This window comes from Cervus canadensis, chromosome 5, assembly GCF_019320065.1.
Source record: "Cervus canadensis isolate Bull #8, Minnesota chromosome 5, ASM1932006v1, whole genome shotgun sequence".
Lineage (NCBI taxonomy): Eukaryota > Metazoa > Chordata > Mammalia > Artiodactyla > Cervidae > Cervus > Cervus canadensis.
This window is the reverse complement of record NC_057390.1, coordinates 67,027,986-67,042,086: the sequence shown is the minus strand read 5'-3', so window position 1 is coordinate 67,042,086 and position 14,101 is coordinate 67,027,986. Positions and strand designations below refer to the sequence as shown.

General features: G+C 38.4%; 1 protein-coding gene across 2 annotated transcripts in view; it reads left to right on the top strand.

The window, feature by feature from the left end:
- The window catches only part of CLIP4 (CAP-Gly domain containing linker protein family member 4), a 39,536-nt gene extending 26,064 nt beyond the window's left edge, over positions 1-13,472 (top strand). The window contains exons 10-13 of one of the 2 annotated variants that reach the window (XM_043469028.1): positions 4,900-4,989; positions 5,999-6,142; positions 9,762-9,896; positions 13,336-13,472. In XM_043469028.1, coding sequence (XP_043324963.1) covers positions 4,900-4,989; positions 5,999-6,142; positions 9,762-9,896; positions 13,336-13,463 — 497 coding nt within the window. In that variant the 3' untranslated portion in view covers positions 13,464-13,472. Of the gene's footprint in view, positions 1-4,899; positions 4,990-5,998; positions 6,198-9,761; positions 9,897-13,335 lie in introns of both variants that reach the window. The other variant, XM_043469029.1, reaches the window with a different exon arrangement.
- Positions 13,473-14,101: the final 629 nt, after the last annotated feature.

The following is a 14,101-nucleotide window of genomic DNA, read 5'->3' as shown; positions in this document are numbered from 1 at the left end:
CCATGGGTTAGCAAAGAGTTGGACACGACTGAGCAACTTCACTTTCACTTTTCATTTACTGTGGCACATAGCACAAAATAGGTGCTTAATACATACTTGCTAACCCATCAATAGCTGAAGCAGGAGGGCTTTCTAGCATGAATAAAGGAGTGTGTCCAGGAATTGGGTTGCCCTTTCTACTCTGTTCCATTGACTTATTTGAATATTCCCATGTCAGTACTGCATTTCATGATTACCATAGGTTTTTTTTTTTTTTTTTTAAATCTTGATTTCCATTAGAGGAAAGCCTCCTCTCTTTTTTCTTGAACAGTGTCCTACCTGTTTGGCCTTTTTTATAAATCAAACTTCCATATAAACTTTAGAATAAGCTGTTCAGTTCAATTCAGTCACTCAGTTGTGTCTGACTCTTTGTGACCCCATGGACTATAGCACACCAGGCCTCCCTGTCCATCACCAACTACCAGAGTTTACTCAAACTCATACCCATTGAGTCAGTGATGGCATCCAACAATCTCATCCTCTGTTGTCCCCTTCTCCTCCCGCCTTCAATCTTTCCCAGCATCAGGGTCTTTTCAAATGAGTCACTTCTTCATATCTGGTGGCCAAAGTATTGGAGCTTCAGCTTCAACATCAGTCCTTCCAATGAACACTCAGGACTGATCTTCTTTAGGATGGACTGGTTGGATCTCCTTGCAGTCCAAGGGTCTCTCAAAAGTCTTCTCCAACACCACAGTTCAAAAGCATCAATTCTTAGGCACTCAGCTTTTCTTATAGTCCAACTGTCACATCCATACATGACTACTGAATAAACCATAGCCTTGACTAGATGGACCTTTGTTGGCAAAGTAATGTCTCTACTTTTTAAAATGCTGTCTAGGTTAATCATAGCTTTTCTTCCAAGGAGTAAGCATCTTTTAATTTCATTGCTGCAGTCACCATATGCAGTGATTTTGGAGCCCCCAAAAATAAAGTCTGACACTGTTTCCACTGTTTCCCCTGTTTCCCCATCTATTTGCCATGAAGTGATGGCACCAGATGCCATGATCTTAGTTTTCTGAATGTTGAACTTGAAGCCAGCTTTTTCACTCTCCTCTTTCACTTTCATCAATAGGCTCTTTAGTTCTTCTTCACTTTCTGCCATAAGGGTGGTGTCATCTGCATATCTGAGGTTATTGATATTTCTCCCGGCAATTTTAATTCCAGCTTGTGCTTCATCCAGCCCAGTGTTTCTCATGATGTACTCTGCGTAGACGTTAAATAAGCACTGTGACAATATACAGCCTTGACATACTCCTTTTCCTATTTGGAACCAGTCTGTTGTTCCATGTCCAGTTCTAACTGTTGCTTCCTGACCTACATACAGGTTTCTCAAGAGGCAGGTCAGGTGGTCTGGTATTCCCATCTCTTTCAGAATTTTCCACAGTTTGTTGTGATCCACATAGTCAAAGGCTTTGGCATAGTCAATAAAGCAGAAATAGATGTTTTTCTGGAACTCTCTTGCTTAACAGAATAAGCTGTTAAGTTTCTTTAAAGAAAAATCTGTTGGGAGAGGGGTGGGGTGCTGGGAAAAAGGGAATTAAGAGGCACAAAGTTGTAGTTAAAAAATAAGTCACGCATAGCATAAGAACAATGATGCTGTTACAACTCTCTGGTGACAGATGGTAACTAGACTTCTTGTGGCAACTGATTCATAATGTCATATATACAAGTGTTGTACACCTGAAGCTAATATATTATTTATGTAGCTATACTTCAGTTAAAAAAATAAGAAAAATAAAGAAGATGATAAATGTATCCCCAGGGTGAGAGAATATTAGTTTGCAACTACAAACTAGAATTATATCTCAAAAAAGTGCTTGTCCCAAAATCAAGAGTTATTTTGCTCGACAGAAAATTACCTTCTAGACAAATGAATTAACAAATTATGTTAATGTTATTTTTAGTGTCAAAAAATGAAAAATTATCTGTTGAAATTTTAATTGGCATTGCATTTAAGCCTAAAATCAATTTGAGAAATGACATTTATGATATTTAGTCTTTCAATTATAAGCTTGGGATATCACTTTATTTAAATGGATCCTTAAAAAATATCTCAGTAAAATTTTATGATTTTCTGTATATTTTGCACTTGTTTTGTTAGGTGTATTCTTAGGTACTCTGTACTTTTTGATGCTCTGTAAATGGTATCCTTTTAATGTGAAGTGCAGAAGTACACAGCAGGTATGGAGGGAAAGCTTGAAGAGGAGCCCTCTGTTTCTGGTCTGAGGAGCAGGAAAAGGAATCTCTGACTAGACAAAGTGGAGGAAATCCCTGTTTTCCTTTTCAATTGCTTTTTAAAAAATCTCTTTGGTTCTTTCACATCCTAGTCCCTAAGAAGTGCTGTATGTTGTAGTAGCAGCAGGGGATGGCCAGGCACCTAAAACCCCCAAGGGAGGGAACCCTTGTTTTTGGCTAGAGAAACTGTGGTCCTGCAAACGTGGATGGAGTCCCCATTAGTTTTTCTTCTTTTTTCTCACTGCTTGGCTCTCAAGAGATTGTATGACAGAGCAGAGCAATGAAAACCTCAGCATTCTATCCAGAATATTGGGAGGAGCGTGCTTCTGGAGACCATGTGAGGAGGGAGCTCAAGAAAGTGCTCTCAGAATGGGGGCACTTACTGCCAAGCTGTGTGTACATGCCTCTGACCACAGGCTTCAGTCTGCACAGACCTCCACCCAGATCTCAGGCTGATTGCTGGGTGGCACAACACACAAGCCAGATCTCAAAGAGGCTTTGGGAACCAAACTGACGTTGGAACCACAGTCACAGACGGTGGATAGGAATTTCCAGCCTGAACCTAACTGCCTGCTGACTGTCCAGTGCCAGCGAAAACAGAGCAGAACAAAACAATCCACATTCTCCATTGAATTTTAAACAAGACCCAGAGTCCCATAGAATAATGTTTATAGTGTATAGGATACAATGAAAAGTTGTTCTAAATATGAAAAACCGGGAAAATCTCGGCAGCTCTAAAGGAAAAAGGTAATCAAAGATGCCAACCCTGAGATGATACAATTATCAGGTAAATATTTCAAAGAATATATTATAACCCTCTAAGAATTAAGGGTGAACCCTCTTGAGACAAATAGAAGATTTCAGCAGAGACATGAAGATATAAGGAAGAACCAAATAATGCATGTGCACACACACACATGAGCACACACAGGAACACAAGTAGCACTGAGCTTGATGGATTGTAGCAATGTCAGTATCCTGGTTGTGATTTTATGCTATAGTTTTGTAAAATGTCACCTTTGGGGGAAACTGGGCAAAGTGTGTGAGACATCATCCAATATTGTTTTTTCACAACTGCATGTGAATCTCCAGTTATCTCTAACAATTCAAATAAAAGGAAAGACTCAAATGGCTCTTTTAGGACTAACAAGTACAACTGAAAATAAGAAATTTACTCTGTGGGTTGCCTTCACAAAGTCTGTCTTCCCAACCCGTCCGTCTGGGGTCTGCAGTTGTAGTTCTGGCCCTCACTCCTGGCCTCTGCTTCCTGTCTCTCCTCCTTTTGGTTCCTCTTAGACTTTGCTGTCTGGTTGATGTTATCCACCTGTGAGTGGTCACTCCAGCCCTCCTTTCCACAGCCCATCAGAGGTTTGTTCCTTACTGAAGAGCGCCGACCCTGTCACCCTCTAAGATTGTAATGTGACCCATCCATCGGGTTTACTTCTGTGTCCCCCCAAAGTCCACTTCATTCCAGCCAATCCACTCAATCTTCTCTGACCCTGTCTTTCTTTAAGTTTATTTTCTCTTTGTCTATCCATAATGCCTACCCTAGTTCTTTCTTACCATACCTCCAGTATTCTCTGCAAGAAATCCGACCTCTCTCTCAAGACGCATATTGGAATGTGATGTTCTTGATGAGGTGTTAACTCATCTTTACAGCAATGATTATTGTCTCCTCCCTCAATGCTAGGGCTTGTATCAAACATGTCCTTGTATTTTGATTATTCATGTCTTTCTGCCATGCCAAATTGAAAAGGTCTTTCTTTAGGACTGAGACTATGGCTTGCTCTGTTTGTGATGCTCAGAGTGCCAAGCTCAGTTCTCCACCCAAAATTCTTTGTGAGCAAGTAGAATTGAAATGAATTCTAGATGGAATTCAAAACTGGATGTCATTCATTAGGTTTCTTATTTAAATGGTTTGGTTCTGTAGAATTAAAACAGAAGTCTTAATAAAGTGGATTATTATTCATGACCTTGTTCTTTTTTAAACTGCCTTTTTTTTTTTTTTTTGGTGGGAGTTGAGTGTAGTGAGAGTCAGGTAGTCATTTTCAGAATACCAGTGACAGAGAGTACGGGGATTCTTAATATCTGACTTCCACTTAAATGAAAAGCTTCTATAATGGTTTGCAAAAATTTTTTTTTTACCGCAAATCCACTATCTGAATAGGCAGTCTGCCGCGATGAATTTGCCTGCACACCAATGAAATCATGAGTTGTGTGCAGGTCTTAATAAGTGTGCAACTGTCGTAGGCATGTTAAGTTTTTTTTACCTGCTAGCATTGTGCAAGCACTAAGGAGTGTACCAAGTATCAGATGGCTAGATAGCTGTGTTTTAAATGCTTTATATTATATAGAATTCCTAAGTGGATTTTAAAATAAGTTTAAAAGATAGTTTAGTGATATTTGGGGAAATTGATTGGGGTTTTCAGATGGGCTAGGAATACATTCTTTTCTTTCCCCTTAATAAAATACTGGCCCCTGATGTCTATGAATTTATTATCCAGTGTGTTTGCAGAAGTAGAGAATATTTCAGTGAGGATTGTCTGTACTTTTAAAAGCGAATCCATATTTATGTTTAACATTAAAATTCTTTCTTGCTGAATGTGTTTTGTTTCTGTGTTCTAGGGTTAATGACATCAAAAAAAGACAGTGCTTCAGAATCAACACTCTCATTGCCTCCTGGTGAAGAGTTGAAAACTGGAGCAGAGAAAGATGGTAATATAATTTATAACTTCTTAAAGTTTAATGTACTGATGGAACTTTAAAACAATATAGTGATATAGCTTATATGAGGCTAAATTTTAAAGTTTGTAAGGGAAGACTTGGTATAGTAAAAATTTATACTTGAAAATCCCCTAAACAGCTCATAATAAAGTGCACACACACACATATGTATTTTTTGTATAAATTCCTGTGTTGTGATTCTTACATACATGTAGTGAATTACAGGACTAGATGCAGAGAATAAAGTGAAATTACATAGTGTAGATGGCTTGATAGAATTATTTAAAGTTACCTTTACAATTTATACTTGAAAGCTGCTGAGAGTAGATGTTAAGCATTGTCACCACTCACACGCACAAAAAATAACTATGTGAGGTGATGGATGTGAATGTGTTATCTTGATCTTGTTAATCATTCCACTATGTCTTTTAATCATAATATTGTACACTTTATATACAATTATATTTGTCAATTATTACTCAATAAACTTGAAATAGGTAAAAAATTAAGTTGTCTTTAGCTGTTAAATCACTGGGTGAATAGAGCATGAATAGAACATTCAAAAGTATTCCTTCTTGCCTTCAGGTTAACTCAGAACATTTTAATATTAAACTTTTGTTACCTTAAAAATACATTAGTTGTGTTTTTTATATAACTAAGTTGTGATTCTACTAATTCATCTAAAGTAAGAGGTGAGAGACAGTGGTGGTTAGAATAGGTAATTGGTCTAAGTTGATTACATGACAACACTTTTCTATATAAGATGTCATCATATGGTGTGGATCCTTTGGATCCTTAAAATTGCTTGGGCTCTAAAATCTTGTGTGTATTAACTACAATGTATTTTGATGAAATTAGGCATTTAATTCAACACTAAGATAATCTACAATGGAAGAAGCTGAATGGAGAGTTTCAGAGGATTTACCCGGAAAAGCATCTAATTGGTTCACTGCTTGTTTTCCACCCTTTGATGTATTCCTTTCCTTTACCATTGTTTTAGTTCCCCTGATTGGATCCATCAGCAGCTCCTCCTCTATATCTTCTTTGGAGCACAAACAGAGCCTCTCCAAGAACCTGAATGCACGTGGCAATAACAAGAAGACAATGAGCAAAAGCCCTTCTCTCTCATCTAGAGCCAGTGCTGGTATCTATGGCTTTTTCAACCAGGCTTTCTTGGTGTTTTTTATCTTGGTTTGTTTGTAAGTAGATTTGCTCTTTTTAAATGTGTAGAAGGAACCCTTTACTTCAGTCAGATTGAGCTACTTGCCCCTTTCCTGTCTGTCTCCCAGCCCTCACCCCTCTCCTCTCTCAGCACACTCTGGATCTCTCTGCCTTTCTCCTCATGCTCCTGCCATTTTTCCTTGTCTGGATTTACTTCTTCTCTTTGTTGTCTAAGGACTCCACCCTCTGTAAGGTTCCTATTAGAACTTTATGACAGATCCTCAGATACTTGGAAACTGTATGATCTCTTCTCTTTCTTTACTTATCTCTTTTCTAATCTAAATCTAATATTAATAATTAACATGTCAGTATGCATTATTATTTCATATCTATTAAAGGCATTTTGCATATCTTATTTCACTTAATTCTCAAAATGAATGAAATATCATGACCACCTTCAGTTTATGAATGAGGAAACTGAGGCTTAGGGAGGTCAGGTATTGGTGCATGATGGCAGTTTCTAAGTGCACACCTGGGCTGCACCCACAGGTCTGTCTGCTGCTTCTCGGCTATGTCTATGTCTCTGCCTCTGTCTCAAGTACCTTCAGCTCTTCCTTGTGCTGTAGGGTCCTTAGGACCCTCCCGGCTAGCTGGTAGAGAGCTGAAGCTCTGCCTCTTAGTACAAGTCCAGCCTGAGTCTGCTCATGCAGTTTTGGTGACCACACTGTATCATTGGCTCAAATAGAGCCGAAAGCTAAGTTTCTTCATTTTATGGCTTGATGTAGGACTTTACATTTATTTTCATTTAATTTAATGGTAGAATTTTTATCCCTCTGAGTTTTGTTTTTTACATCTTGCTTGTAGCTTTTCACACACTTTAGAGTTATCTTCTTATTTAAAAAAGCATGCTTTCTCTATTTTTAAAGTCATTGTTTAAAACTGTGTAGGAGAGGTTGACAATGATAACCTGTTTAGCTTGCTATGAAGCCTGCATGATCCCATTCTATCCACATTTCTTCAGTTATGTGTAAGGATATAGAAAACACTTTTTCTTGTTGGAATCAACACATGAATACTGATTGCAGTTCATTTATTTGCCTATGGGCTTCCCTGGTAGCTCAACTGGTAAAGAATCTGCCTGCTATGCGGGAGACCTGGTTCAATCCCTGGGCTGGGAAGATCCCCTGGAGAAGGGAAAGGCTATCCATTCCAGTATTCTGGTGAGGAGAAGTCCATGTACTGTATGTATGGAATTGGGGTTACAAAGAGTCGGACACAACTGAGTGACTTTCACTTTCTTTCAATTTATCTGCCTACATAGAAAGGAAATCAGGTCATTTTAGCATAAGTTGTTTTTAATAAGTCTCATAGTAATTACTGGATCCTTTTTCTAATACTTTCAATACTTGTGCTGAATCAGTATTTTATCGTGAAAAATGTTCAGGACAGGATTTTCTTAAAGATACTGTATTGTATGGGGGAAAAAAACAAACAAACAAAAAAAACCCTTGATAGTAACACTGATGTAATAAATGTAAAAGTTCTCCGAAAGTGGAAAACCTGGAAATTTTGCTTGAATATCTATTTTCTGAATAGATTCTCCTTCCCCTGAAACCAGTTTCTCGTTAATGCTGAGAGGAACAGAGGTGAGACAATGCAGTGATGTAACAATCCTGTTTGTCCTCATTTTAATTGCATTTTAAGGCCTTCTTCATTTGGAATTTAGGCCTTTGACAGTGACTTGATTTTAAAATTTATGTATAGGTATGGAATTGTCTTTTTTACCCTTTATATAAAGTAGTTCTAGTGTGCCTTCTTATTTAACATTTTTTTCTTTTTATAAATTTGAGAGGTTTATAAGTTTAAATAATAGAGATGAAGAGAGTTATCAGTTAGAGTAAGAAAGAGGTCCTTTTAAAAAGGGAGGGAATTGAAACATGTGTATTATCAATTGTGAAACAGATCGCCAGTCCAGGTTTGATACATGAGACAAGTGCTCAGGGCTGGTGCACTAGGATGACTCAGAGGGATGGGATGGGTAGGGAGGTGGGAGTGGGGTTCAGTATGGGGAACATATGTAAATCCGTGGCTGATTCATATCAATGTATGGCAAAAACCACTACAATATTGTAAAGTAATTAGCCTCCAACTAATATAAATAAATGAAAAAAAATAAAAAGGGAGGGAGAGAGAATGGGTCACATGTGAGAGAAAGTCCATATTCCAAACCCAGAAATACTTCCTTAAATTTTTCTCTAGATTGAGTGATTTGCATTTGGGGAGGTGTGGACTGCAGAGAGTGGACATTATTGGAAGTTAAGGACAAAATATTAAAGAGAAAGAGGAGCAGAAAGAAGGGGTTGGGGGATGGGGAGGTTGGGGAGGAAGTCTGTGAACTCAGCCCCACTGTGTCCCACGTTGAACTCATTGTCTCGATCCATTGTCTGCAGACAGAAACCTGAGGGTTTCTGGTCACAGGGTCTGGGTTTTAAGTCAGGTGTGCCACCTACTTGCTGTGAACACCATGTCTTCATTAATTCCTGAGTTTGTATCTTGTCTATGATTATAATTCTCGTGATAAGCACTTTGTAAACTGTGAAGTGCTTGGGAAATGTTAGTCATTTTGAGGGCCTAGGACTTTTTAGACCTTCCTTCTTCCTAGACCTTCCTTCTTCCCAGGTTTGTGTTCTTCGGTTGTTGCCATGTTTTTAGTTTCTCCCTCTTCACAGCCTGACTTTCCCTGTATCCAGTGCCCTCACAGAGGGTTCCCCAGCCCTTGTCAGATGACAGCCATTCCAGTCTGTTTTTTGAACTGATGGGAGAAGCCTCAGAGGCCCACCTGTCCTCTGTTATAATTGAGCAGCTTTCTAGACAGTGTTGCTCTAGAACGTCTGATGTTCAGGAGTGGGCACTTCAGGGTTTAGGTTTGAATCAAGGTCTGAGGCGAGGTGCTGTGTGCTTTTGTTTCTAATAAGAAAATCAGTTTGGGGGTCATTGGAACCTTAGAGCAGTTCCACTTTTAAATTACATTTGTGTATGTATCATTTACACCAAGTCCCACTGAACTACTATGATTCTACCATTTTACTAGAATAGAGATTGGTGGATTGCAGCCCATGGGCCAAATCCAACCTACCACCTGCTTTTGTAAATAAAGTTTTGCTGGAACACATTGTGCTCATTTTGTCTCTGTCTGCTTTTGAGCTACAACAGCGAAGTAGAACAGCTGTGACAGGGTAGCGTGGCTTGCAAAGCCTGAAGTGTTTACTATATAGCCCTTTACACAAAGGGTGTGCTGACCTCTGTTCTTGTAGAGAGTGCTCCCAGGAAGTCAGAATAAAGTTGATGCTTCACTGTGTAAGTTCCCAGAGCAATGATCATCTCAGGAAACCCTTCAAATTTCATTCGAGTAGCTTTCCTTCACATGTGAGAAACACAACTGTAGATGCGGTGTGTAAGGAAGAAAGCAGCATATATTGAAACCAACTAACTAGACTGGTTAGAATACATAGTAATTTTTTGGCTAATGTGGTTTTTGAGTGTCCCTTTGTTTTTTCTCTCTCTTCCTGTCCCACCCCCTTCCCCAACCAATCCCCACACAGGTTTGAATTCCTCAGCAGCATCTGTAGCAAATAGCGGGCGCTGCGAAGGAGACCTCCGAATTGGAGACAGGGTGTTGGTGGCAGGCCAGAGAATTGGTACCATTAAGTTCTTTGGGACAACAAACTTTGCTCCAGGTAACTCACCTGTATAGTCTTTGCTCAACTTGAATTCTTTAGAATACAAAGGTTTTACAATTTACATGTAAATAAAATGTAGAATTCTTGATTAATAGTTCCTATGGATGGTCTTTCTGGCACAGTAAATGCAAAATGTTGATTCAGATGCAGACTGTTTTCACGCAGGTTGATTATTTCTTATGCATTTTTCCTGCCAATTGTGTTTTACATTGTCTAAAGTTAAAATCAGTTGTTACTCTCCAGTTTCACTCTCACTGATTGCCAAGTGTGCTAAATAACAGAGAAAACATTTTAGGATTAGATTTGTGCTAAGCACATTCTTTAAAATGAGTGGATAATGAGTTCATTGCATATAGCTTTTAACAGAATGGCTTAGAGAGAAAAGCAAACAAAGAGGTTCAAAGGGAGATGAAAAAGGTTTTGCGCACCCTGGGACCTTAAAGATGCATGTTTGTGTATTTATATATTCATTCCAATCTAAACTTAATACTGCGTTTCCAAATGTGAAGATAATCTTTCTTTTGTATTTTTGGTGATTGTAATTTCAAGTAGAAGCCAGTTGAATAAAACATTTGTATTTTTAAATAGCAATATGCTGTGTTGACACATGGTGGCATTGCAGGATTTGTAGGAAAAGGTTACTGAGAACACTGATTTTTTTAAAAAAAGTTTGTAGTCTTCTGTCAGGATCTCTGAAAGATCTGAGATTTTACCTTATTTGCAAGATGGATGACCATGGTTCCATCGATGCTGGCAGAAGATGGTAGCCTCCTGGGTCAGAGACAGAGAACCTCAGTGCTCTCATCAATAATGGTAGCTAGAGTGGCAACATTTTCTTCTGTTTGTTTCCTGGGCCCCAGTTCCCAGAGAATAAGATAGGGAGGAGGGCCAGGCGACCCCTGTACACCCAGTAGTATAGGAGAGGAACCCCAAGCTTAAGGAATCTGAACCTTTATAGAGACAGTAAGTATACCTGTCCTCTTGCCAGGGGAGACTGTCTCCATCTCCCAAGGCTCTCTTCTCTATAAACATCTGTGAACACATGGTCAGCACCTCTCTCCGTAAGACATGGACAGAGAATGGTCTCCTAGAACATTCTCGTTTCATTAGTACAATTTATAATTGAGGTCCAGTTACTAATTGATTGGGGATGGGCTGTATGTTATATAATTCATGTCTCTCGAAATAGTAGTAGCAACTGAGGTAGTAACCAAGATTAGTTAGAATGTTCTTAATATGGTTCTCAAATAAAAACTTAGAAATGCCAAAGGTAGTTTATTTTTCCACTATCATCATGTCTTCTCAGTTTCCTTTCTCTGGTTTTACTAAACAAGGCTTGAATGGTTTGATTCATTTGGATTCAGTTGTTTTTAGGTTGACTTTTAAGTTTCGAACTCCTAGTAAAGAGCATTTAGGGCTTCCCAGGTGGTGCAATGGTAAATAATCCATCTGCCAGTGCAGGAGATGCAAAAGACAGGGGTTAGATCCCTGGGTTGGGAAGATTCCCTGGAGTAGGAAATGGTAACCCACTCCATTATTCTGGCCTGGAAAATTTCATGGGTAGAAGAGCCTGGCGGGCTACAGTTTTCCATGGGGTTGCAAAAAGTTGGACATGACTGAGTGACTGAGTACACATAGAACACTTAGAAATTTGAAAAGTAATAATCAGATATTGGACATGAGTTTGAGCAAACTCCGGGAGATACTGAAGGACAGAGAAGCCTGGTGTGCTGCAGTCCATGAAGTGGCAAAGAATTGGACATGACTTAGCGACTGAACAACAAATAAACAGTATAAAAATTGGAGATTTTTTGTTAAAGTCCTTCTGCCCTTTCAGAAAGTAGTAGGATATATTTCTTGTGGCGTCAAAATGTAGATCAGTCAGTTCTATAGAACAGTGGTAATATCTAGCCTTTTTTAGATTATGAGACTTAGACCTGACAGAGGGCATGGTTAGCCATCAGTGCTACCTCTGAAAGAAAGGTGCTGGTTACGTGGGGTGATGTCCATCCCTCACCACCGCCAGACACTGTGTAGTCACTCTTGTTAACACTTGCTGTAATGCCTTCCTGCTGTGTGCTATATACTTTCAAGAGGTATATGGCAAACATGTAGCAGTGATATGGTGTATTAAAATGGGAAAATGTACAAATTATATAGGAAAGCATCAAAGGCAGGAGGACATAAAACTTGGAAAATTGTAACTGTGGCACTCAGAAATAACAATGGCAACCAGAATAACCTGGTTTAATGACATTCAGAAATGCAGTGCCCAGCATTAGTATGGCCAAGCAGTAGGTCTGTATACATCTCTTTGTACCTGTGCAGAGTAGGTTGTTTCAGTATAAAAGACTACCACATGCCTTATACTAGTCTTTCCAATTCAAACTCTGTTATCGGGAATCGACTCAAGTGTCATCATTTTGAATATAAGAGGAAAAAAAAGTTAAGAACTTCTGGGTTGTCATTTTAGAGGTTATATAATTGACTCTCTGCATTATTAATCTGAAGGAAACAATATTCCATATTTTGTCATTTGTAGTAAATTTCTCAATATCCATATCTTTATTTGATACTGATTCTGAGAGACCAAATACAATCATTATTGTGTTCCCCTTTTAAATAAGAAATGAGTGGACTGTTGGATACATTTAACTAATTTGGAGGTACCTTCATCCAGAGCCATTACTCTAGGAGTCTATGTCCTTTTATTTAATATTTGCCACACTAAAAGCAACCTCGCTGTTTTAATTTTATGCTCTCTGGAAAAGGAAATCCCATTACTCTCCTCAGAGTGCCCTTTTAAATACTTGAAAGCCTTTTAGAAAATTCTTCCTATTAGCTAACCTAAATCTTTTAGGTTAAAAATGATTTTTTTCCCCCATCTTGGGTGGGGAAAAAACGAAAGAAAAAGAAGAATCACCATGAAGTCTAGTCATTTTCCATATTATTTTTGTCCCTCTTTAATTATTTAAGAACTGTTTGTGGTATTCTCATATTGGGAGAGTAAAATGAAAAGATTGCATGTTCATTTTATGTCTTATGCATCGCAATACTATGCTACATTGCTCCCATCTCAAACAGACTATATTACCAAGTTAAGGACAGTTTCTTATTATAGCTTTTAGATATATTTTGGTCAAACACTACTTGCGTAATAGCTAATCCTTGCCAAATTTGTGTTTGTGCATTTTGTCTTTCTCCCTTAATGTACAGCTCTGCAATTATGCTTGTGAAATGTTTTTTTGGTTCATTTTTGAAACTCTCAAATTTTGTTTTATAATTTTATTGTTTGAAGGCTTAATGATAACAATGATCTTCCATCACTTTGGTCATGTGTGAGAATGTTAAACCATCTAGACTGTGGGTTTGTGTAATAACATAACAGTTTTGGATAAAGTACAGATGCTTTTAAAATCCAGTATTCTTGTTCTAGGATATTGGTACGGGATAGAGCTTGAGAAACCCCATGGCAAGAATGATGGTTCAGTTGGAGGTGTGCAGTATTTTAGTTGTTCCCCAAGATATGGAATATTTGCTCCCCCATCCAGGGTTCAAAGGTGAGAAAAAAATGAAATTTACGTTATTAACAAGAACTTTCTGTAATGCGCAGTGAGTTAGAGTCACTAATTCTGTATGAAAGATGTGCACTAACTACAGACCATGTCTTCTTTCAAGGGGTTAACCAGCCACCTTCTTCAGAGGGTGGGCTCATGGAAAGCTAAATTTGCTTTGCTGAGGATTTGCAATTTTAAAAACCTCCTTTATTCCTCATTTGCAAACCCTATGAGTATGTGTAGGCTATTAGGAGTGGTGTTTGCTGCTCAGAACAGTGAGAGCAGCAAGCTTAATCTGTCATGCAAACAAAAGTGAAAATGCTCTCTGATTGCTTCAGTCACATCCTAACTACATTAAATTTCCTGCCAGCAGGCACCCCATTCATTCTCCTACAAACCTAATGGAAGCAAAATGGCTTTTTCCTCTGATTTCTTTAGTTTTCAAAAATAGATAGGCAGTACATCTTTGGGGGGAAGTGAAGCTTCAAGTATTTATATATAATATACCTCCTCGGTGTTTCTTCCGAAGATAGTACACTTTTGCTCCAGCTCACTCTGGGTTTTAAAAAATAAGTTGAGCAGAAACAAGTCCTTATGAAATTCTAGGTACACTGTGTGAAAGGACTTAATATGCTGAAAGAAGTT